This window comes from Dicentrarchus labrax, unplaced genomic scaffold (genome assembly GCF_905237075.1).
Source record: "Dicentrarchus labrax unplaced genomic scaffold, dlabrax2021, whole genome shotgun sequence".
Lineage (NCBI taxonomy): Eukaryota > Metazoa > Chordata > Actinopteri > Moronidae > Dicentrarchus > Dicentrarchus labrax.
The window spans coordinates 20,738,537-20,765,582 of record NW_026136711.1 but is presented as its reverse complement, the minus strand read 5'-3'; the positions used below and the strand labels follow the sequence as shown (position 1 = coordinate 20,765,582).

Below are 27,046 nucleotides of genomic sequence, written 5' to 3'. Positions count from 1 at the left end.
GAGCAGGCTTAACTGTGAGAAAATGGAAAATGTTGGTTTTAAGAGAGCAATTGCCCTGGCTGTACCATACCATAGCCAGTTGTGCCAAAGATTTCTACCAGCAATTTTCCAAGACGGCAAGTAGAGGACCTCATACAAGATACATTTTTTGATAAAGATGACATAGGTTAACAAAGGTTAAAACACAAGTAAAATGTCTCTATGAACTGATATGACTCATCAGTGAGAGGGTTATAAAGCCGTAAGTGCTCAATCTCTGCTCTAACAAGGATTTATTGGTGGGCCCTGCAGCAGCCAACTCTACAGCGCTGGTGTCCAACTTATATTCCTTATGGTCCCTCTAATGGAGCATATTTAACATCATAATGATATGTAAAACTGCTGACCCTGACCCCTCCTCATACACTGAGGTAATTTACTCTATTTGACTTAAAGGTGCAGAGTGTAACATTTAGGAGGATCTATTGGCATAAATGGAAAATAACCTTCATAGGTATGTTTTCATTAGTGTATAATCACAAATAAGAATTGTTACAAATGGACAAACCAAACACTTGCTCTAGCGCCTTTTGCAGCCACCATAGTTTCTCCTACACGCTTGGAAGGCTGAGCTGTATTCACATGGTTGCAAATCTGAAATTTCACCACCAGATCGTACAGAATGGTCCTTTAATAGACATTCCTCTATTTACATTTCTTCTTTCACAGTAGGGGTCAGAGGCTACTCTGAGCCAGCCCTGTCCCATCTCCCACTGCAGAGCAGGTGAATTCTTGTATACTGCAGGCTGATTAATGGTTTGTCATTACTGTCCTCCGTTATAGGTCACTCACCTACATGTCGTCTTGTTATGGGCATAAATGTAAGTCATTAGACTATAATTGGGACGCTTGTATTCATCCATTTCCTGAAAGATATGACGGGAGCCTCAGCCTCTGAAAATTAACCAGTTACTCCCATTGTCGATGACATCAGAGGAACATTTTATGACTCATCCTCAAGTGGTGGGAAGTGTGACATATAGAGGGAGAGGAAGTGAGAAAACGGAGAGTGACGAGAAGCAAGGACCACTCATCCAACAAATTAAATATTTGTCATTACAACAAAAGTTCACATATATTTGAGCCAATTTCTTAGAATTAAGCTGATTCATTATGTTGTGAGCACATGACGAGATTATTTTATGATGCAACTGTGACATTTCTAAGAGATACTTAACTTCATTGTGAAAATCCATATTATCCTACTTATTCCAAGGACATAACAGACAAGAGTAATCTAAAAGCAAGTCAACTGATTGAGGAGCCATTTAACACGTCTTTGATGTGTTGTAACCACGCCACAAGAGGCCAGCAGAGAGCAGACCCACAAGTCTGTCAGCCCTAAATATGTCGAGATCCATCAGGCTGCCAAGCAAAGTGACAAATGAATGGGGAGAGAGAACTGGCTGCTCAGGTTTTCCTCCCTAACCTGTCACTCACAGTCTTAATCTGCTTGCCTGCGAATCCTACAGACTGCATAATCAATACAGAACCCTTTAATAATGAAACAATCCTTTTCCAGGCCTTTATGCTTTCTAAAGGGTTTGTGGACCATTGCTTGCTGTCTCACCTGAAAAAGAGATCAATAACCTTAAATTACTGTCATGTCTCAAAAAAAGAAAAATAAACTGATTCACTGGGCGTCAGTGGAGAATCTGGCGCTTTTGTGCTACTTTTATCCACTATTTTCTTCTGGGTTTTATATTAGAATACAATTTATGACAGCTGTTAATTTTAATTATTGCTTATCGTTAAACAAACACAGTAGAGTGAAATTTTAATCCCTTTTTTTTATTATGGACTATTTTATTTTATTATTTTATTTTTACCCCATTTTTGTTTTATTTCATGATGGTATTTGTCACTTATTATGTCACTTTTTTAATTTCATATTGTCTGCTTAATGACGATGGCATTTTCACTGCCATCTCACCATTCAGCTGATCTGCTGCATCTCTTTAGCAAGTGCTCAACTACCCAGATCTAGCCAGTTAGCTCCTGTTAGCTCCTGTTAGCTCAAGCAACAGTGTCAAAGAAATTTAAACCAACTGGAGGATGCTACTATTTATATACTATATATAGTATATAATATATATTATATATTTTTATGTAGTTTATGAAAGCTGTATGATGCCTACGTAGCTTACTAAGACAGGCAAAAAATTGCTGGTGGACACACAGCTTTATTATTATTATTATTTTAGATGAACTATGTCATGTGGTCTCTTATTGTGATGAACCAACAGATAATTATCACTCAACTGGTTCACTCTCATTCACATCATTTTTGTCTACAGCAGCAAAGTCCTCAGAGCCCACTGTACATGTGCCTACCCAGTACCAAACAGCATACAGAAAAAGTTAAGAACTAGCTGGTGAATGTCAGGATGGATTTAGCAGCTTAAGAGACAGAAACTTCCCTCAAAAGTTAGTACAGAACAAACTCAAGTGAAATGAAAGTCTCGGACACACAGGTGGCCAGAAATATGACAAATTAATGCTTTTGTTGCTCGGTATCTGCAGGGATGAAAGTAACCGTTTTCATTCATGTCCATTTGACATGAATTTTAAGGAGATAATATGTCAATGTAACAGATACCACCAAGTGGCCCAAAAACCTTGTAGGTTTAAAGCCTATAGTCAGTAAACTGCACTGTTATTGCAGACTATTAGTTGGAAACTGTAAACATACAACGTTTGCATTGTTATTTTTAAAGGACCGGTGTGTCGGATTTAGTGACATCTAGCGGTGAAATTGCAGATTACAAGTAACATTGTTCGCGTATGTATTTAACGACTTGAGAATGAGAATGGGCAGTGAAGTGTGTAGGAGAAACTACGGTGGCCACGAAACTCGCGAAAAACATGAAAGGCCTTATCTAGAGTCAGTATTTGGTTTGTCTGTTCTGGGCTACTGTAGAAACATGGAGGTTTAACATGGCGGACTCCATGGAAGGTGACCCATGGCGTTTGCAGATAAAAATGGCTCATTCTAAGGTAATAAAAACACAATTGCTGTATTCCAGTGATTTTACACTAATGAAAACATTACTATGAATATTATATATCCTCCTAAATTTTAATTTAATGTTAAATCATATCAGTGACTTCAGCTACATAAGGTTAACATATTCCTACATGCTGTTCATCCTATCTGCCATTAAAGGAGTCTTCTACAGAGTAAATGTTATTTACTACCAAAGGTAACACACTGTTAACATAACTAATACTCACTGGCATTGGTACTAGTAGTGCTACTTTCATTAGAAAAGAGTTGTCAACACTGGTTCTGAGCGCCTAACATTTGAGAGCCCACAGTGTAGTGACTTCAGGAAAAAATAAAGTAAAAGCCTTGCATTTAATGACTTTTATTAAAGGAACACATAACCTAAAATAATATGCACAAACTCATAATTGAAGTAATCACAGCCATTAAACAGAAAATAGCGGTCAACACACTCACCCTCTCTCCCACACATTACCCCCAAAGGTGAACAGGTGCTCTGTATCAATATACATAACACAAATTTCACCACAATCACACAAAAATAAACAAAATATTGAAAAATATATTCTAGAAACACCAACTAATAACAAATACCAAGAAATATAAACCCACCTGGTATTCTAAAATTCATCCGTAGTTATTAATTCATGGCTCTTACACCCAGGCATGGATTCATAAAATCTAAATCAGAGTAGAGTATGCATCCCCAATCGTGCACCCACTCGTTCATGAGTCTGCTCTCTCAGTTTTCTCCAGCTGTTTCGGCAGTGCAAGAGTTTGCACTTTAGACCAGCAAACTGGAGCACGGACACTCACAAATCTGGATGTCAGGATCATGTATTTTTTAAAGGTAAAGTCCGAATAAGGAAAAGAGCTTTTGTATACTGCCTCTCTCTAAGGAGTGATCATCAACCAAGTAATTATTAAGGGCAATGTGTGATTTAAATATTTGTCTGTATGCCTTATTAGCAAACCTTATTCATAAAGGTTGTCCTTCAAAAGATTTTGATTCTTTTATTTGTGATCTAGTTTGATGGTTTGACTATCACACTAGAAATAGAAGTTAACACAAAGCTAGCATGGCCACAATGACATATTGCTACTAATGACGTTTAAATTAATTTGAAACTCCAAATAACTCAAACAATGCCTAGAAAATATATATAATTTGTCAACAAAATGCATGTCATTTTAGTCATTAGATTTTTAATAAACAGAGACCAAACACTGCTCTTTGTCTCCATCTGATGGTTATGCCAAGCTCCCCAGATTTTATTGTGTTAGCAGCAGGAACGGTCTAACAGGATGACCCTTTACTTCAAGGTCAAACTGAACAGGTGACGCAATGCTCTCAGTTTGCACTCAGGGGATTCAGACAGCCAAAACTGAGTGTGAGAAGCTTTGATGATTTCAAGCGTGAGAATCCCTGCTGGCTCTTACAAATCTGTGCCTGTGCGCTCTCAAATGCTGACTAGCAGATTGAGTAGGACTGGATCTGTGCGCTCTCAAATCTTTGGGAACACTTTGGGGCTCGATAAAAACCGTATTGTGAGTATCTTCACAATAGGACATTTGTGTTATGTAAATCTTTTTGGATGTTTTTCTCTTTGTGGACATAAATTTTTGTTATGCAATAAAATCTGTTTGTTATTGTCTTATAAACCTATGCAGGCAGGGCACAACACATGAAAATATACTTGTGAAATTTAATTTCTGATGATTTCTGAGAGGGCAAGAGGCTAAGTAACCTAAAGAACAATTTATTCTTTCTTTAGGAGCATAGGCATTCCCAGTTTACAGCAACCTGAAGTGTAATTTGTATTTATTCAGACGCTGATGACTGAAAAAATGTACACAATTCATAAGAGACAGAAAAGGGACATTTCTGGCAGCACTTCAGCATTGACCTCATGGCTGCGGGGGAACACAGGAACATATTGCAGGTCAAATTGTGAGAAGAAAAAGGAGCCAAGCCTCTACATGGCCTCTATTGCCCTGTAAGGGACACGCAAATCCAGCCAACCACCGCTCACATTCTGCCTGTTACTGGCATCTCATACAGGAAACATAAGTGGAACATAGAGGAAAGAGGGATACAATCAACAGGGCTTCTTACTGTACCCATTTCTCCCCTTTCCTGTTCACATAACGTTGTATCTGCGCATGAGAGAGAAGGAAAGGGAGACAGAGAGACTGTGTGTGTGTGTTTTCGTGTTTGTGTTTAGAACACAGAAATGCTGATGCTTCTCCTTTGGGCCCTGTCAAGCACACTTAGCGTCACTGTTTACAATGCAAAATGGGAGAAAGTCCCCGTAATTCCAGGAGGCCTGAAGGCAGGCGAGAGCAGGATGAAGACAAGAGCCAGGAGGTCATTGTCTGTTTTGGAAAAGCCTGCAGGGCTGTCTGTTTGAACACTTCTGAAGGACATACTCACCTCATGGTGAAGTCTCAGCTTATGATGTCATGAGTTTAGATTGATTCATGCTGCGACAGAAGTTCCTTTGTCAGAGCTGCTCGCTGGATCTGTGGTTGCCCTCAGGCGAATCTGACTGAATACTGGAGAGGAGTAACAATGTGTCACTGCTTTACTGGTTGTATCATTCTTCCAATTATTTTTTATTTAAAACCACTATCGGTCCCAGTTCTATCGCTTACAGTTCAAACTTGATGGAATAGTTTGACATTTTGGGAGACACACTGCCTCGCAGGGCGTTAGATGAGAAGATTAACACCACTTTGTATAGTAAATATGAAGCTATTGCCATGTCATGTCGTCACACTGAGGTTGCCAGGCAACCAGTCCAGACTCCTGGAAGTTACTGCGCAAGAAATAGTCCAACACCTGTAAAACCACAATGTGTCATTTTTACACTGATTTCTTTTTTAGTGGATTAAACAAATGAGACAGCGTGTTAATGATTTAGCGGTGCTGGTAGGTGGTTTGTGTTACCCTCTGGACAGTCAGGACAGATGTTTCCCCCTGTATCTAGTGTTTATGCTAAGCTATGCTAAGTGTCTGGCCATTTCTTCATATTTAACAGATGGTATCAATCTTCCCCATCTAACTGCCGTGTGCTACAAGCGTTTTATTCACCTACTCCTGCACACTCCATCCACTCCAGCAGTGTTGGGGTAATTCTGGTTCTTCTGCTCAGCCAATAAGAATTAACTGGATCAGATGTGCAAGAGTAGTGAAGAGCAAGAAATTACATGAAGACAAAAAGTGTTGCCCAAAGTTGAGCCTGTCAGGCGTATAAATCCCTCATGTTTCGCTAGGATTAGCCGAATACATCCCTTGGTATTACCCCAAAAATATTTAACCTATAGCATCAAATCAGAATAGTTTGATAAGGGTATAGAGAGTGTGGGAGAAAGTGCTTCCTGACAGTCTAATTTCAGGGCAAAAACGAGCACCGTGCAGAAAAATTGTGCTGCTGGCTCTACCCACAGGTTTGACTGCTGATCCAAGTCACACACATAATTTAGAGTTAGACCCACCTACCCTGAAATGTAACTACATCACAGTGCTTCCGGGCACCTGTGAATGAGGAGATAAAAAAAACCCAACTCAAAAACCTTCAACTTATAACGCGAGTGGACCCGGTCCGTGATCCCCCCCGGTTCAGCAACCAACATATGATGTGAAATTCAGCGCAGGCCGCTCACCGCATCTCATCCGCCCATCCCCTCCTGCCAGCTGCCACTTGCAGTAGTGGTGATGCTGCTCCCTGGTGTGTAGAGGAGGAGAGAGAGCGTGTCCGCTGCCCAATGACAGCGCAGGATGCTGAGAGAGGCTGCTGAGGGTGAATGGAGGCGACAAGATGCCGTCTAGAGCGGCGAAGGAGAGGAATTAACATCGATGAAGGTACATTTGCTTCTTCTCATTTCACTCCCAGACAAAATCGGGTTTTATTATAGAAGTAATGGCACTCAAAATCCGTGGAGTGTCCCCTTTTTTCTGTGTGTGTGTGTGCATGTTTTGCGTGAGACCAGGCGGTAAAAGCACAGGCTATGTGCGTTTAAAAAAAAAAAAAAAAAAAAAGCCTCGTTCCGTGATCGTTGATTGCATAGACACAGCCAGTCAGTGCTCGCTTGATACCGGAGAATTTGCATTTTAAAAAGCCGTGTTGAAACCATAGAGCAGCGCCGTATTTCAAAATAAAGGTTTCAGTCGGCTTCCATACGGAGGGTTAGACTAATATTTCATTGGTGTGGTCAGGTGCTCGACGCACAGCACGCTGGAGCCATCGGAGATGGAGGCCCAATGAGCTGTCAATGGCTCGGTCGTGCTTCCTATGCTGCATCAAATGTGATTCAGCCTACATACCGGCCAGCAGACATTAAGATAAATATCTGAATTGAACACAAAGGTGTGAAGTGTATCTGTTGAGATGTTACATGTTTTTTTCTCTCTTTACATTGACAAGCCATTCCTAGGCTCTGTTAAAGGTTGGGATTGGATGTACGGTTGAACAGGCCATCTGGAAAAGCACATTTACATTTTCTCATCCAGTCAACCGAGTCAGTGGGAAGCATGGGGGCGTTTAGTCTCTGTAGTAGAATACGTGATGAGGAGGCTGCATGTGTTGCACTTGCTCAAGTAGCACTGCGCCGCACTGAACTGGTTGGTACTTCTTTTCACATGGAATCTCTCCACCATCAACCCATTATAAAGGCTATTTATAGCAAAAAATGCCTTATGTCCGCCCTAGACATGCGCTCTGACCTCAAATCTCAAAGTCAGATATCTCTGGTTTTTCTTAGTTAATACGGTTTGCCTGCATGCTGGCTTTTTCATGGTAGCCTTATAGAAAATAGTCTGCCCTGCCTCACAGATACACTCAGCATCGCCCGTGGTGAAATCTTTGTGTCAGAACATCTGTATCCTCTCCGCTGTTAACGCACCACTGCTCTCTGAATTGCCAGTGATCATTTCTTCAGAGGCCTTTACTGGCATTTGCTGACAGTTTTTTTTCAGCTCCTGGTAATAGTAATACCTCTCACTAATACCTGAGCAGTCTGAGTATGACGTCTGGTGAGAAATGAATGGGAGTGACAGCATGGCCATGAGGTGCAAAACCGCTGCAACAGCCTCTAAGAGTGTGCTAACACAGTATTGTATTCATCTTATCTCTGTTTTTTTTAAGAATCCTTTGTAAAGTTAGGTGTAGAGTGGGGGTGGGGTGGAGGATTACAATTGGCCTTCTCAGCTGGCATCCCTCTGGTACTCCAATATTACCACTGTTCCTGCAAAAATACGATACTCTCTTTTTGCACGCTGGTCATTTCCCTCTCCTCTTCATACTTAGAGAAATGCGTTAATGTGGATACGACATTTTGCTTTAGAACAGGACCAAGAACAATGTAAAAGGATTGGAGGAATATTTTTAATTGGAGATAAACTGGTGCAGAACATAATTGTGTCTGTCAGGGCTTTGTAGACAACTTATTTAATATTTTACTTGGATGTCCACTGTCCTAGTGCTGATACAATTAGTCAGTAAACTGATTAGTCGAGCAGAAAATCCATTGACAAAGGTCAGGGTGTTTTAAAGGTCCAGTATGTAACATTTTGGAGGATCGATTGGTTGAAATGGAATAAAATATTCATAACTATGTTGTCATTTGGGTATAATCATCTGAAATTAGGAATCGTTGTGTTTTTGTTAACTTAGAATGAGCCTTTTATATGTAGAGATGCTCTGGGTCGCCTTCCATGGGGTCCGCCATGTTTATAGAGTGGCCCAGAAGGGGCAAACCAAACACTAGCACTAGATAGGGGTGTTTTTCGCCACCATAGTTTCTCTTTTGAACATGGAAGGGGAGGGTGTGTGTGATTTGCAACTACACTGCTAAACGCAACTAACTCTACACACTGGACCTTTAAGTCATTAATCAAACAATAAAAACTCCAAATACTCCCTAATTTCAGCTTCTAAAATGAGAGGATTAGAATTTTTCCCTTCTGTTCTATGTCTATGTATATTGAATATCTTTAAAATAGAAATATTTATTGCCCACTCATATGTAAATTAATCTCTGGCTTCATAGTGAGGCACAAGGTGTAATAAAAGTGGAAATAAAACGAAGGGACATGATGAAGACTGTTCATACACACAGACATACACTTAACAGACTTCCTCTGCCATGGGTTAGAATAGATGAGATAAAAATAATAGATAAATAGGCCAATAATGATAACCGGTAAAGATGAAAGTGGTAAAACAATAACAATAAATATATATCTTAAATGAACATCATAAAAAGAGAAGCTGCCACTAATATGAAATATAAAGCCGTCTCGGCGACAGAGAGACTAAGGGAGTGCAGGGTCCTGAACTATTAATGCTGCTCTTTGTGTGTCAGACAGCTAGAGAGAGCAGTCCAACCACAATTTTTTACCAGTTATTGCCTTTTTTATTGACTAAATGATTATTTGATCAAAGATAATCAGCAGATAATGAAGATGTTCACTATTTGCAGCCCTATACTGTATATTTTATATACTTTAACTTCAGTGATCACACCCATTTCAATAGTCCCACACCAAGGCTTCAGCTCTAGGCAATCAATCAATAAAATCTTTGACTGTGGCATACCCATGTGATTATAGTACATCACTGAGTGGACTAAAAAAACAACAACACTGTACTCTACAATACAAAACATGAAATAAGCATTTAAGTGAAGATGTTTGATTTGAGACTGTCAGAGGCGCAGGTTCATGTTTTATGTGGAAATCTAGCGTTAAGTGTTTCTTTCAAGCAGTGTTTGCGTGAACATTGGTCCTCACCACGATACAGCTTCCTCTGTTTGGCATATCTCATCATCGTTTTTGAAAGTAAATATTTCTGGCATATGAGCCTTTATGAAATAGCTGACAGTGAAGACTGGCAGGAAACATGAGGAGCGAAGGGAGGACATGCATGCCATTCAAAGTGTGGAAGTTGCGGTCACAAGGCGCACATCCCAGATCACTGACCCACCAGCATGATACAGTTGGCCTTATTTTTTTTAACTTCACCACATTAAGTTACACAGTTGTAACTCACAATTAACTCACAACTCCCTTGTCTCATCCTCCCCTTCCAATCGCGAAGGAGAAAGGACGACCCGCCTGTAGATGAAAATGTGCCATTGTAATCTATATTCAGCTCATTATAATGAAAACATACAATTTTACACAAATTTGAGTCAAGGCACAATAAGGTCACTTAAAGAGGTACAAACAAGCCACAGTCACTGCCCGAATCACTGATTCAACAGCGGTGACATAGATAGATAAATAGATAGATAGATAGATAGATAGATAGATAGATAGATAGATAGATAGATAGATAGATAGATAGATACTTTATTGATCCCAAAGGGGAAATTCACAGACATGGAGAAAGCCAAAGAACAAATGATAATCACATATTCCAAACACGGAAAAAACTAATTAAAAAGGAACAGTCATTACAAAAAGATCCTAACAGACACTGACTGAATGATGCTTCATAGGACATAAACCACAATACAGCCTCAGAAACTGACCACTGTGTTGAGTCATCCTCACATCAACATTATAAGATTCACCGGACTGTATATACAGCAGGTCAATTCTAATTTATCATCAGATGTTTTTGTGTATTCGTTGCCTGTACTGCCCATTGCTGAATGCTGTTTTTGCTCCTAAAACATTTACCAGCCAGACTTCACAGACCTTCTGTAGCAAGCTGACCACTGTAGATAAGAGCTGCAGTGTTTGTTGTTGCATATTCCTGCATATTTAGAATTTGAATTTAATTTGCCAGTGTCTGTCTGAGGGACTAAAGAAAGAAGGGAGCTATTAGTTTACACTGTTTATAGGCTATGAATGCAAAATCTCAACACATGTTCTGTTTAGCCTTTAAACATGGTTTTATATGTGTGCGTCCCATCCTATTCCTACACGTCTTTTACTTTATACAACTAACAGAGATGATAGTGTACTGTCTGGCCTCCTCTGCTAGGATTCAGTGATTGCCCCTTGCTGAGTGTTTCCACACAGATGATGCTTTAGTGACTGCAGCTGAGGGTTCCTGTCGTCCAAAATCTTAGGGGAGACCTGTTGACACATGGTTTTCTGTGCCATGAATTGTCATTTTATCTGACCCTAAAATAAAAAGAAAAGAATATGCATGTAAGTTGAAAGGTTGGGATCGTTAGACCCATACACACACATAAAGCCTACAGGCTGCCATGTCACCTTGGCACTGCTGCAACACTCACCTTCTACATTTGACCACAGTGTGGGAAACTTATACCGTTATGAGGTGCTTTATCTCTGTTAGCCCCGGCATAGTCACCATGGCAACTGAGTCTGAGCAGCAAGTGTCACCAGAGGAGAGAAAGTACCGTTGTTCACTTAGATGGAAGAGTCAAATCTTCGATCCAATATTATTCATCACAAGACAGCCTGTGACATTAACAATGTCTGTGTCTGTCTTCAACATTTGTTGTTTAACAGCTTTCTTTATTCAACCTAAAAATTATCCAGCATCATGTAATAATGTCAGTGCAACTGTGTCATCTCAAGCTTAAATATATTATAGACTGTGATATATATACACACACACACACACACACACACACACACACACACACACACACACACACACACACATACACATATATATATAAAGATATGGCATGAAATGGCAGAACCATTATTCAAACATTAAATATTAAGGCTTCCAAATCCTTTTCTCCTCGTTAGCCGGAAGGGATCTGCAGTATTTTAAAGTCTTTTCATTTATGCAATTTTAATTAAATGTGGCTAGAAAAGCTGTAGAGCATATTGTAAATGACATAACATCAGTGGTCATAAAATCACTGCATCCCTTGTCTGTTTTAATTTGTACGTTTTATGTGTTTGTGAAACAATACAATGCAGCAGAGAATTACTTTATGTTGTGAGTTGTCTTTTATAATTGATTTCTGTTGTATTTAGTTGAGGACATTGTTTTGATTGTATTGCTTGGTGCAACACAGTCGTGTACAGTATGCACTCTGGTGCTCTTAAGTGTAACTGCACTATAAATGTTATAATCTTTGACTTTGTTTCAGTTTCTAAGACTTGTAACAATAATGTAACCTTGTTTCCAAACATCAGTGTGTTCTCCACAGAAAACATCAGAATTGATGAAATAGGGGAACAATTTGGTTAATATGTCATGCATTTTGTTATTACATCATGGGTATCATTTATTACTGATACCAAACAACTGACAATTATTGATCAGAACATACAAATTATATTATATTGTGTAGCATAAGAGTAGGAACTTTTTTGTGTAAAACCTTGAGTTATAGAATGACAATAAAATGATGTTTGAAACTTGATATTGTATCCTGTGTTTTAAAGGTCCAGTGTGTAACATTTAGGAGGATCTCTTGGCAGAGCTAGAATATAATATTCATAGGTGTGTTTTCATTGGTGTATAATAACCTGAATATAGGAATTGTTATGTTTTTGTTACCTTAGAAGGCTTGCCTTCCATTGTAGTCCACCATGTTGAACCACCATGTTTTTGCAGTATCCCACAATGGACTGATTGTAGATAGGGACTTTTGTGTTTTTTGAGTTTTGTGGGCACTTTCATACAATATTCACACCTCATTCTCATTCCCAGGTCATCAAATACAGACGCCAGCAGTGTTCAGTTAGTTGCGATATGAAACTTCACCTCTAGATGCAACCAAGTCATACACACTGGCGATGTAATTAGTCTACTATTTTGCTGACATACTGTGTGGTTGTAAAGCTGTCTTGTCTGTTTTGACTGTATTAGCAGCATTAATGGTATTTAGATAAATGTTGGCCAAGTCCAGGATGATGCTGGGAAATTCTTGTGGCCTGTTTGAAATAGGAGTCAGATGAAATTTGAGTTTGCTGCTGATGTTGACTAATACAGTCTTAAAGCTAAAAGAACTATTTGTTTCTTCGTCTGTAGAATCTTGCAGGCCAAATCTGTTTGTTTTAACCTGCTCTGAGGGGAATGTACTGTGTATTTTTAAAAGGAGTGCACTACTTTCTGTGCCTTTAATCTGACACATACAAACAGTTATTCATCTAACAGGTGCTTTCTCCTGTTTCCTCAGATCTGACTTTGATGTGCTCCACCTATCAAGGCATGAAATAAGTCACCCATGTGTGGTTCAGAGAGTCAGAGCAGTCTCATTTCAGCGTGCTCCTGTTAAGGACCCTCTGGTGGCTACACCGCCGATTCACAGGACATGTACGGCAGTGCCAGAGCTGTAGGCCATATAGAGAGCAGCCCCGCACGGTCCCCGCGCCTGCCAAGGTCCCCCAGACTGGGCCATCGGAGGGCCAACAGCGGGGGCGGGGGTGGTGCGGGGGGCAAGACGCTCTCCATGGAGAACATCCAGTCCCTCAACGCTGCCTATGCTACTTCGGGGCCCATGTACCTGAGCGACCATGAGGGCGTGGGCTCCACTGCCACCTACCCAAAAGGCACTATGACTCTGGGCCGTGCCACCAGCCGGGCCATGTACGGGGGCCGCGTCACAGCCATGGGCAGCAGTCCCAACATTGCTTCAGTGGGGCTGCCTCATCACGCTGACCTTCTGTCTTATAGTGACCTGGGTTCCCTCTCCATGCTGCACCACCACCACCACCACCAGGGGGTGCCCTCTGCCCTGCTGAGGCAGGCAGTGCGGAGCAGTGGGGGGGAGCTGCTGGAGATGCAGGCCCAGCTCAGGGATATGCAGAGGGAGAATGAGCTGCTGCGCAGAGAGCTTGACCTGAAGGACAGTAAGTTAGGATCTTCCACCAACAGCATCAAGAGCTTCTGGAGTCCTGAGCTGAAGAAGGAGAGAATAATGAGGAAAGAGGAGGCAGCTCGCACATCAATCCTTAAAGAGCAGATGAGAGTCACTCATGAGGAGAACCAGGTGAGACCAGCCCTCTCAGCTGCCCTTATCCACTCATTACTGCAGTGAATTTCAGTTGCTACTCTCTTGTCTTTCTGTTGTCTTTTTTGATCTGTGTGTCTCTGCTTTCGCCATTCTCTTCTCTGCAATAGACCGCTGTCCTCAGTCCAAGAATTCAGAGAATTATTGCAGTCAGTCATGTTTTTCAATACATGTGGAAACCTTTCTGGAAAGGGTTTTTTGTGTGCATAAATATTTAACACACATTCTCCTCGCATAGTACTCCAGTACAGAATCAATGTCAGAGAGACCACTTGAGCCACAGGAAATATAAAACCCTTTAATCTAGTTGTCTGTAATCTAGTTTTTGAAATCTGAGCCAATATACTGAGCCTTGTGCCGTGTATTAAACCAATTTACAATCTACAATTTTAACAATGAAAACCTGCTCTCGATTGTTTAAATGATTTAATTGTTTAAGTGATACTGCCAACAGGTGAATTGTAACTTCTGTATGCAATCTGGCTACAACACGAGTTAATTTAAATTTATTTTCAAAGGTTATTATCAGATTGGCCCTAGAGTGTGAGATGTCAAAAGGTTTTTTGCTTGCCTCAATGTGAGGGTGTAGTCATGGCCCAGTTAAATCAGTAACTGACAAGAGTAGGCACAGGGCCCAGAGACGAATGTCAAGGATGCTTAAACCCTCTCTGTCTTACTCTTTCTCTCTCTTCCTCTTTCATGTCTTTTCTTTACTTACTCTGACTTTGATCATCTCGCACTGTCTCTTCCCACGACATCCTCTATCTTCAAATAAAAATATACAGTCTGTATTTTCTCACAAAATGTACAAAAATATAAATTTGCAGTTAAACTCTTTTTTAATTCAACAAATTGCCCAATGTACCTCTTTCTAACAGTCATGTGAAATAAGGTTCTTACAATGGAAATACTGTAGATATAAAAACAGCCAAACGTCAGTTACTGCACAGTCAATATGGAAAAATGCTCTTTGTGTCACCGTTATTTTAACAATTTCCATGTTAAATCTCAGTTGCAGGATTACATTATCCTCTACAAATGAAAATGTCATCGTCTTTGGGATATACAGTATATATAACAGAAAATAGCTCACTGACTTATAGTACAGCCAGAAGGTTTGGATATACAGCACTTGGTTTAGTTTGATATTTCAGCTGCAATGAAAAGTGCACAACACACAGAGGTAGATTGTGGAATAGGTCAGCGTATTGCTTGACTGGCTTGAGCTCTACAGCTTCTTTTTTTCTTTTTGAGGCAGGCTATGGCATGATGCAGCTAATTGCAGGACGCCTCAAGCAGCGTAAAGGTTGAATTTTACCAGCTGGTTGGGGTCTTTGTGCCAGTCTGTCAGCATTTCTGTCTGTCTGGTTGAGTGATGCTGTCGGACATTGGACAGCCAGTAGGCCACTCATTACTCAAAGCGGCAGACACTGTCACTCTACCCTTCAAGGTCATAACAGAATACCATTAGCGTGACCCTTAAATGAGACCCGTCTGTCTGTCTTTCTGCATGTCTGCTTGCATTTGTGTATATGATGGAGATTTTTAAAATAGTTTCTTGGCTTATCTGATTTGACTTAAAGAGTTTGCCTGCTCATCCCTGAAGCAGTGCCCTGCTGCTAAAGTGAAGGATCTTGAGCTCTGCCTCACAATTGGATGTTTTTTACCCACTGGTGATCCCTCGAGGGGATCCAGAGGTACCTTGATTCTTTTATATCTTTATAATTCATGAAAATGTGTAGGGACTGTGTTTGGGAGGAGAATGTGTCTGTTCAAGCTAAACCTGCATTGACACCGACAGAGCCCAAGCCATTCATCATTTTACTTATTCCTTATGTTCAGTGCGATTAAATACTCAGCGTGAATCCTTGTGTATATTTTTAGCTTGGTTTCGTTCACTGTATGAGCTGAATGTGTCCGGCAGAATATGAAAGCTGTACAGTGTGGGCTTTCATGCCTTTGTGCTTGATACAAAGAGTGGACTCTTTTTTTTTTTTTATCCTCAGCCTTGTCGCTCAGTGTTCGCTCTGACTCTGTACCGAATGATATTTATATCCCTCCTGGTAGGGTTCATTAATGAAGTATGTCGGCTAATAAAAGGCAGATGTGCCTTGTTACTATAATTGGCCTTTTCTATCTTGATTTCTGGGCTGGGAGGCGTCCTTACGTAAGTGTATACTTACGGTGGGATGGCTTTAGAGGCTGACTGAGGAGCAAATTGCCTCATTAATAATGAAGTAATTTCAGGCCAATCATTACATCTGTCTTGTAGCACCCTTTACAATTGCATCAGGTGCCTCAGGCCTCTATTAGCTTGAGCAAATGGCATGCAATATTTATTTTGTGAAAAATAAGATCTGGGAATATGAGCTTCTTTTTAACACATTTTAGGAAAAGTGGAAAAACATTCAGGAATTAGAATGTGTCCTTCGTCTGTTTTGTAAAGCACAGACTCTCCACTGTGAGTGAAATACCAACCATAGCCTGCAGAGCTTTAATCAAGGCAGTCAATGGTCATGACTAGAGGTAATGATTAGCCAAGGACTGTTTTGTGAGGCGCATTTTTAATGTACTATGCTACTGGCTCAGATTGTTACAACCCTGAACGATTTGACTTGAGCAGAATTTTTTGTCGTGCTGAAGCTGGACGAGAGCTGCTGGAGGGAAGTGTGTGAGCTAGAGCGTACCAATTCTGACTGAGTCATGACCACTGCTGCTCAGCCACCCAGTCAGCCCTCATCAATGCAATCCCCAAAATGGAGGCTGAGCTTCCCATATCACACTGCTCTGTCTGTGCATGGACACCGTGCCACAGACATGTCATGTTTTGTATGTTTTATGTGTTATGATTGTTACATGTCACTGAGCAGTAAACATGTGAACATGTGAACAGGATGGGACTCCTGTCTCTCAGCAAAGTGTTGTGGGTGTATGTGCAGCATATTGTGAATTATGTGGATGCATGAACACATACATTATTTGTGTATGTGTGTGCCATACACTCTGTGGTGTGTACTGTATGTGTGTGGAAAGGTTGCATATTTGATTAGATGACTCTTCCCTTTGTACTTGTGCCAGCTGCTAATGTGTGCAGAGGTTTAGTCATAACCACCAGTCTGTATTTTGTAAGAGAGCGGTATTACCACAATTATTTGTTTGCACATATGATTCAGCAGGTGTGCACACTACACAGTGTACATAACACAGTATGTTGAGTTAACATCTAGCTCTGTTGATGATCAGCTGATGTGGATGCATGATGTATCGTGAACAGTTGCAAGAGCCCGTGGATACTTCCTGTGGCAACCACCCCTTCGTCTGAGCACATAAGATGGCTGCTGCTTCATCCAGAAGACAGGAAGGTGATGAAATGAAGAGTCTCTCATCACTTTTCATCTCAACAAGATGAGATGAAATGCAGAGAAGCAGGGAACATTTACTGAGTGCAAGGCTGGTGAGATTAAGGCGGGAGTGGAGGATGGAAGAACAAAGCAAAGGGGATAAGGCGGGTTACAGTCTGCTGGTGTTTCTTTTCTCCAGAACAGTTTTGTATTAGATCAGAGCCAGTGTAAAAATGTCCATCTTTAAAAGTAAAGTGACAATCCAATAATAAAGATGTATTTTTCTCCAAAAGAATTGGACAACTAAATGAATTCCACTCTTTCCCACTGAAACTTTACATCGTTTTAGGGGTGGCTGTGGCTCAGGAAGTAGTCCACTAAGGGTCATCTACTAATTGCAGGGTTGGGAATTTGATCCCCGGCTCCTCATGTCCGATTGTCGTTGTCGAAGCCAGTTTCCACTACTCTCTGACATTTTCTAGACAATAGTAAGTATTTGTAACAAGTAGACAAAATATGTAGGAAGATGATGAAGATACAGATGGTGAAAGAAAAGGAAAAGAGATTTGAGAAGAAGATGCAATCGTCACTGATGGTTCAGCAGTGTGTCTGTGTATCATGTACCTGTGTATCTTGGCTGATATTAAACTCCCCATAAATGTATGTAGGATCAAATTACCTTATTGTTTCTTTGCTCTGTGTAGTCTGGGCAGTGACTGTCCACTGTCACAGCTTTGGGATGAACTGTGACATGCTTTAATGAACCAATAGAAAAAAATAATGCTCTTACCAAATGGAGATGATTCTTAACATTATTTTGAATTAACACTTGGGTGAGAATGATTATGTAATTTGAAAGGCATTCATTTGGTGACATTGCTGTAGATGAAACGACTAACTTCATATTTATTGGAATGGTTTATTGATGCACTGGTAGACTAGCTGTCTGTTTTTTCCCATGCAAAATGACTAAAATTACAGCTTCAGCTCATCATTACACAGAAGCTGTGTATCATTGAGTATTTGCATCACTGGGAAGTGAAAGATTTATTACATAGCGTTAAATCACATAGATGTGATTCATTAGTACTGGTGCATGTGCTGCTTGTATTATCCTCTTACAGCTATGATATATATACACATTGATATCCCATCAACAATGGAGCAAGTCAAAATAGTGAAGAAAAAAATGTTGATGTTACTCCTATAACATTATACAACATATATCAAGACTAATGCGGCAGAACCATAGATATTTTCAGTCTATTCTTCTTCTTTGTGAAAAACCTGGTGTTTCATTACCAACAATGGAACTTGACTGCTATCAGTTTGGTTTGGAGATTCAGGTGTGTAATGCTTGCAGTTAATGTAGCCTGAAGCCTTTAGCCTCAAGCAGAGATGAGGAGTGGGCTACAGACGTCTGGTAAGCTCACTTCCCTCTGACTCCACACCCACTGACAGTATACATAATGGAAAGAGCTTCTGGGTCTGTAAAGTGTGAAGTAAAGTGAAGCCAACGTGAAATGTCCTAAATCCTTCATTGTATAAAGGCTGGCAAGGGGAGCTCCATTGACCGCAATAAAAAACAATACCATATACTCTAATGGAGAAATGACTTCTCACTTTATTTGTTGATTCCGTAAACATTTTCCTAACGAGTTTATGGTCTCCATCGCTAATTTCAAGTGTTCTTCCATACATTATGTTTATTAAGTAAATAATCCAATTTTATTTGAAAATAGACACGTATGCTTTTGGGCGTGGCTACCTTATGATTGACAGTAATTGGCTGTTACTGCGTTGCCTATTTCATACCTAAAACTGTTTGTTATTGCAAAAGTATTGTCTATTCTCTCATCCCTTGACTCAAGTGACTTCACTTGAGGTAATCTATCAGATGGAAAGCAGCTCCCTTATTTCAGACACAAGACCTGTCAACAGACCTTGGTGTATAAAATCAGTTCAGTTCCACGTAAAAAAAAAGTAGTAATATTATTTTCTTCTCTTATTTTATTTCTATTCTAAATCTATTCTAATATTATATTATTACTATAGTCAGATTATTGTCACCAGTGTTATTGGTAGGACTTAGAGAGTGCTATATTTCCATCCTTTAGAGAATTGATGCTGTAAATGCTGAGATTAGAACAACGTTGTGTGTGTGTGTGTGTGTATGTGCACCTAATATTAACACTCAGTTAGGAGGGACCGGTCTTTGGCTTTATGAAACGGAATAATGATCAAGAATTACAGTCTGCTGCTCTGTTATATGAGGAGAACTCCTAATCTGCACAGGCACATATTATACCCGCCAGACAATAAACAGCAATATAGATAAAATATATTAAATGACCTTCTGCACACTGGATGAACACTCATAACTACTCTAAAGAAAATATTCAGAATTCAGTGTTACTTAACTCCTGTGTGCTGTCCCAACACTCAGGTTTCTGGATTCATTCCTCTCTCTACCTTTCTTTTAGCTGAGCGGAGATGAATAAATGCCACATTTGCTGCCATCGCTGTGGGTGTAATTGTATATTGTCAGACATTACAACATACAACACAGAGATTAAGAGTGTAGTAAGCACTAGCCTGCTCTGACTCAGTGCTTTAGAGCTGTCCATCTGTCAGATACAAACACCCACTCTCTCTTAACACACATACAGCATACCACACATATAGCTGCTCTATAGGTGCCTGTGCCACCTGGTAAAAGAAATGAATGTCGCCAGCTTTGACTATCAATCTATGCACAGAGTTGCTTCAAATTAATAAACAGTTTATGTGTCTGACTGGACAACACCTATTTAGCAATGATACTAAAATTGGTTTAAGGAATGTTGGTTGGTTGGTTTGTCCACCACTTTGGACCAGACTGGAATATCTCTGGTTATTAATGGTCTCTGGACTCTGGGGATCCTGACTTTCCCCCTAGCCACCACCATTTTTGGCTTTTAGTGGAATATCTCAACAACTATGGGATGGATTGCAATGAAAACATCCTAAAAAAAATTTATTTTATTTTTAGGTCATCGCCCGTCTAAGCGCCGTCATAGGGTCAAATTTTTTGTCCAGTTCTTTGGTTGACCAAATGACCAAATACCTGCAACACTAATGACATTTTCCTCATCTGTACTTTGTGTTTAGTTTAGTCTAACATTGTGAACATTAAAAACATACCTGGTAGACATTAGCATACTGAAAGCACTGCTGTGCCAACGTACAGCCTCACGGAGCCACTGGCATGCGTGTAGACTGTTAGTCTTGTTAGTTTGCAGTTTTACCAATGTGACTATACAAACATCGTGAAAAGATCTACTGTACACTCCTGTATGTGTAATTAACCTGCATGTAAGCATAAATAGCTTTTGGCATTTTGAGATTTTGGGGAGGGAAATGACAGAATCTGACTCTTTGTCTATTATAGCTCTCCGAAGGATTTTGTGTTTCTGCACAAAAGGATTTATGACAGGCAGTTACCCCTGGCTGCCCCAGGTGTCAGTTAGAGGCGGGAGCACTGTAGCTCAACATCTCTCCTTAACTCCGGAAGCTCATTTTTAGGATATGCAGCGATAGAGAAGCCTTCTCTTGAGGCAGGGTGACCACTACGGCAATATCCGCTGAGTCAGAAAAAAAGGCCATATAGTAATTTTAACCCAGAGTGAAATTATGCAAATGGCTCATTGGACTGCCTCCTGCAGTTTAGTTCCAAGACATCAGGTTATTGATCAGGGCAAAGAGGGAGTACTGATCAGGAAGGGAGAGAGAACATTGTCAGGTGAGATTAGAGAGAGAAGATATAAGGAGAAAGAAAAAGGTTTCGGTTTAATTGTTTGAATATTGCTTTGTGTCATATTAAATGGATTTAGTACAAGCAGGGTAGCAGCAGGCCGATATTTGCAGGGACTCGTAAAGGCAACCATTAATTTCTCATTTTGATTAAGTCTGATAACCTGTATTTATTTATGGTTAAGAAGAGGTATTTTAAATATTGTCTATATGTGAGAGCAAATTATTATTTATTAATTATTATTTGCTTGTCAGTAAAAAATATCTGGTTTTAAGGTTTGGACAGGTTTGTAGATGTCTTTACTGTGAATGTAGTGACAATAGGATTGTCAGCATGTGGCAGCATGTGCATGTAAATGATTGGACTACACTGACTGTGAAATTGAGAATTTGAGATGTATTATGTGGTTTTTGTTGCCAGACCAAATGGCACTGACTCACATAAGGGAGTGTGACCAAAACTGTTGAAGATGGCAGCAGTCCTGCAGTCAGCACAAAATTCATCAGCTCCTTCTGCTAACACAAACACTGCCCCCCGGTGGTTGAAAGAGCACATGCTTCACTTGCTCACAGCATCCTGTCTGTTCTGTACTGAGAAAGTGAGCCAACAAGGAACCAGATAATGCATTTGTTTAGCATTTGTTTAGTATTTTTGCTTTAAAAATAATTAAATTATGAATCAGTTCAAAATAGTTGCTGATTAATTTATGTTATAAATGATTTGAAATGCAGTAACACTAATACCTCATCTCATAACTGTCTGATTACTACACTACTACTCACGTTACTGATGTTATAAATGGTGATGGTGTGGACTCCCAGTCATGTGACTCGAGTCACAAATTTGATGACTTTAGACTTGACTTTAGACAAGAAAATGTGAAACTTGTGACTTCACTTGGACTTGGAGTCTTTTGACTAAATAATACTTGATACCTTCCCCAAAGCTCAAAGATTAAAAAGTATGTTAAAAAGTGTGCCATGAATACATTCAGGAATTCTTTTCCTGAATCAACTAACGTTAACGCCATCCATTCCCTGCAAATCAACCATTATTGCCCCAGATGCACTTTGTAACATCCAGTCAAGTTGCAGGAGAGAACCAAGAACAAAATTTAATTTTGTCTGTTCTTTTGTTAAAATGGCATTACATGTGGTGATGAGTGCATTTTGACTTCAGGGCATGAAACTCAAAGTAGGACTTGGGACTTGCAAAACAATAACTTGGCCCCACCTCTACACTACCACTATTGTACTAGCACTGTGAATATTTGTTACTGTGTTTTGTGGATGTTGTTTATGACCATTAATATCAATGCTGCTTCTAATAATAACAAATGAAAGCAGTTTTAAACCTTATCTTCTTTCCAGAAAGGTAATCTGAGAAAGTCACATTTTGTCTGTAGGTATACCGTGAGTATGATGTTCTGACCGAAGGCTGATAAACATACAGCTGGACAGACTGATGAGTGGCTGTCATTTAAATCTCTGGCTGGTTTTTGTCGATCATCCGTCTCTGTTGCATCATGCTCTGACGCTCTGTTTTACCATACATTTGTTTTTTCTGTTCATTCTGCCCATGCTCTGCAGCTGCTGGATGCCAGGAGAACCAAGGTTTGTCCCTATGTTTGCAACACATGTTGTGTGCACAACATAGAGTCACCTGCAGTGTGCTGTGTATTTTCAGACACCTGGCAATCCCTTTGCACCATTACAACCTCCTCTCCTATGAACCTCCAAAAGAAAGTGAATTATTTCCAGCAGTTAGTTCAGCCTGCCTCCTTTTCCTGTGAACCCTCATATGTTCCCCTATAAACACTGTAAAACTAGAAAGAGTGATTTATTTATTCAATTGTGTCAATCCAAATGTGTCTGGTGCTCCATCCCCCTTGTAGTATCACAAACCCTACAACCCCAGACCGCCTGTTTTAGTGTAAGACTATGTTTCCTCTCCTCTAAATCCTCATTGGGCTATTTTCTGGACATAGATTGATTTCGCTCTAGAGATATCTGCTGGAAGAAAATTTCAACAGGCAAGACCAACCCTTAGTCAATCTGTGACAGAAACTTGGCCCTAACATTGTTCCCTTAAACCCAGAACCAACACTCCTACTTAAAATAAGATGTATTAGGCTTCTTAATAGTGTGTTTTTTTTAATTGTATTTTATTCTGGACATTTTACAGACAATTCACAGACAAGCAAGCCTTTATTCAGCATTATAACCAAAAGCCTCCTCAGAGGTCTGAAACACAGTTTTTGCGTCCGGTATCAGAGAGCAGAGACCTCTGTAGCACTGCAGGGAACCATTTGGGTGGTCTTCTACTCTAATTTGCAAGTTAACAAACCTCATTAATTCTGCTCACAACAAATAAAAACAGAGCAACTTTCGCAGCACACTAATAAACTAATAAGTGTGAAAGCTGTGTTTTATTTAAGCCTTAATATATTAAAGACTAACTGTGATTTCAAATGACTCATATTGACAATATCAGTCTACAGTCTATTTGCTTCTAAAGATTGGTAAGTGATGTCCCTTATGTCTGACCTGCGTTTTTCCACAGAACCGTGTGCAACTCAGAAGTGTGTTTAAATGTCGTTACCCTCGTGTAGTGTTATCATGAAACACTTGGCATTGCATTAATTCCTAAAATTAATTTCAATCCTTGTGTGTTTGTGTGCATGTGTTTGAACTGCGTCAGCATCTCCAGATGACCATCCAAGCTCTGCAGGACGAGCTGCGCACACAACGAGATCTGAACCACCTGCTGCAGCAGGAGAGCGGCAACCGCTCTGCCTCTGATCACTTCACCACCATCGAGCTGACGGAGGAGAACTTCCGTCGACTGCAGGCCGAACATGACAGACAAGCCAAGGAGCTCTTCTTGCTGAGAAAGACTCTGGAGGAGATGGAGTTGAGAATCGAGACCCAGAAACAGACACTGGGTGCCAGAGATGAGTCCATTAAGAAGCTGCTGGAGATGCTGCAGAGCAAAGGGCTGCCCCCGGGGCCGGGCAGGGCGTCTGAGGAGGAGGAGCAGGAGAGAGCCAGGCGCATTGCTGAGGCAGAGGCCCAGCTCGGACACCTGGAGGTCATTCTGGATCAAAAGGAGAAGGAGAACATCCATCTGCGAGAGGTACTCTCTGACAGGGTTATGTTCATATTAAAATGTGGGATCCACTGTACAAGACTTAAAATTGACTGTTTATTACTACCACTAGAGGGCAGTGCTGAGTCTTATAATCAATATGCTCTATTCTGCTGCTTATATTGTAGCATATTGACTGAAAACTTTATATGCATTTTGGGTGGGCTCAAAATAATCCTGTTTTCAGTAGTCAATAAATTCTGCTGTACTGGTGCCACATAATACTGTATCTTTTCTGAAAGGAACTGCACAGAAGAAATCAGCTGCATCAGGATCCAAGCAAAACCAAAGCCCTGCAGACCATCATTGAGATGAAAGTAAGAAACTCACAACATACAGCCTGACCTTAACCACATGCAGCAGATGAAAGAATTCTTCAAATAATCATTGTTCAAAATAACAACTCATGGAGCAATTAATATGTACTACGTTTTTTTATCCAGCTGCTATGCTACTATGCTAAGCTACAGCTACTATGAAGCTTCCTCTAACTATGACTGTATAGAAACAAACAAGCTATTCAAGGACTGTCTGTCTAAAACCAAATGTTAAAAGACATAAATTGTATTTATATGTGTTTGAGTCGCTAACATTTGTAGGCCTTGTGTTATGTTAACCTCTGCACAGGCCTACGGTGGTTTGTTTTCTACTGAATCTATTGTTGTCATTGTGATCATCAGCAGCTGAGTCAATAGTAAACACACTGACACATCTCTCCATCACTCTCTTACAACACGGACATACAGACAAACTGTGTATCTGCTCACAAAGCAGTTGTGTAAACATAAACAAGAATCAATATTACCGTTCAACATCTCAGCTATCGTGGCTCGCTGGGGAGGTGCAGCAGCACTTGTTTCATGAAAAAAATTGTCATGTTTAATTTCAATAATCAACTCTTTAACATTACAGACTGTCTACAAACATCACAGACTGCAGGTCCATCATTTCAGCTCAATTTTGTGCAGATTAGCATTGTTTAAAGAGATTTGTTCATTCAAAGTTGGCAAAATGTTTATCAAATGATGCACAAGATATTTAGAATTTTCTATTTTATGTAAGCTCATCATGCAGGTCTTAAAATGGCATCTTAGATTTGAATAATTTGCTTAAAAAATAATAGTGAAATACCTTGAGTGAAGCATTGGACTGAGGAGAGAAAGAATATGTATGTGATGTTTTATGCAACTTTTAAGCTTCAGGGAAAATTTAAGGAACATTTAAATATTGGGACAAACATATTAAATTAGAAAATATTCAAGAAGAGACTTGGATTTTAGTTTTAAAGACCCCACCCACCACCACCGAGTGTGACTGCTTTTAGCTTCCAGCTCAAGCTAATACATTTTACATACATCCATATTCCATTCTTTAAAACTGATGCAGCTATAACGTTCAAACATGCTTATATTCTGTTCCGAGGGTAAACGTGTCTGTTCAGATCAACACTTGTTGTAAGTGTTGATCTACCACTGTAGACACCACCAGCCTCACTGCAGAGGCCTGACATCACTTCCTCAAAATAAATCATGACATCATCGCTGAGCTGACACAGCCCCTCTCACTCGGCTGGATCGGCGCTGTGCAGGCCCCAGCCTCCCTCCGGCGTGGTCATGTGACATCTGTGCTGTGGGATCCTGTTGATTTGCATACAGAGCGAGGGAAGACCCGCCTCCTCCTCCTCCTCCTCCTCCTCCTGTGCTGTGGCGGAAGACCCTGCATCTCTCCCCTCTTCTCTCTCCCTGTGCTGTGTTGGTGCTGATGCTGATGGAAGCACGAATAATCCTCCCTCCCTCTCTCCCTTACATCTCTCCCGCCCTCTCCTCCTCACTCACCAGAGACAGTACACAGTATATAGCCTGCCTGCTGCTACCATGGAAACAGGTGTGGTTGTTTATGACAGTGAGAGGCCAGTATGCAGGAAGATAGATAGAAAGAGAGACACACATAGGCAGGGAAAGACAGATAAAGAGCAGGATTTACTGACCAGGTCGGTGTACCAGTGATTACATGTGGATGGAATAAAATCTCCCTCCTTTGAAGGTACGGTGTCTTGTATCTATTGCAATGATGTTAGTTCATTGATGTTCGTCTCGTAACACGGAGACTGAGGTGAGATGCAACGGCAGGGCGAAGTGCATGTACATGTGCAGTGCTCATGCATTGATGTTAACCCCTCAGATCCTTCTTGGACAGTCTATCATTCCTCATTACGATACATTACCCATGTTCCTCTGCAGTGGGCTACGATTGACCCTGCTAACGGCCACAAGTTCACAAGTTCAGAGCCGCTTGGAGGAAAGAAGGAGAGACACAAAAAAAGAGAAAGACAGGAAGGAACAAGGTTGCTCTATGCTCTGCTGGAGAGGGAGATGGACCATGGCTAATCTTAAAGACGTTGTATTATTTATTTAAAAAGCCGTGAAGCTAAAGCTGCACTCACAGTCGCAGTCCAGAGACTGGGTTCTGCATTGATCCGCAAGCGACTACGGCAAAAGCTACGGCTTGTTACTTTTCTTCCTTTCCCTGTGCACGCTTCTCTTCGGTCCCGGCTGATCTCTCCGTGTTGGATGTGTGCTCAATATTACCAAATGGTGATTAATCCTCTGAGCAGCTGCAAGGAGCTGGGTAGAAAGCTTTTGATTTCACCGACAGATACTGCAGTTGCTCTCAGCCACACCAAAGAGCTTCTTCCATTCTTTCTTTATCTCACTATACCTCCGTCTTTTAGCCGCTCTGTATCTTTTTTTTGTTTGTTGT

At 40.5% G+C, this 27,046-nt stretch overlaps 1 protein-coding gene across 7 annotated transcripts in view; it reads left to right on the top strand.

The window, feature by feature from the left end:
* Positions 1-6,732: 6,732 nt before the first annotated feature.
* Positions 6,733-27,046, top strand: part of erc2 (ELKS/RAB6-interacting/CAST family member 2) — a 37,665-nt gene continuing 17,351 nt past the window's right edge. The window contains exons 1-5 of one of the 7 annotated variants that reach the window (XM_051415947.1): positions 6,733-6,911; positions 13,172-13,984; positions 22,729-22,754; positions 23,824-24,274; positions 24,529-24,603. In XM_051415947.1, the coding sequence (XP_051271907.1) occupies positions 13,307-13,984; positions 22,729-22,754; positions 23,824-24,274; positions 24,529-24,603 (1,230 nt within the window). In that variant the 5' untranslated portion in view covers positions 6,733-6,911; positions 13,172-13,306. The remainder of the gene's footprint in view (positions 6,912-13,171; positions 13,985-22,728; positions 22,755-23,823; positions 24,275-24,528; positions 24,604-27,046) is intronic. The other 6 variants (XM_051415948.1, XM_051415949.1, XM_051415950.1 and 3 more) reach the window with 6 other exon arrangements.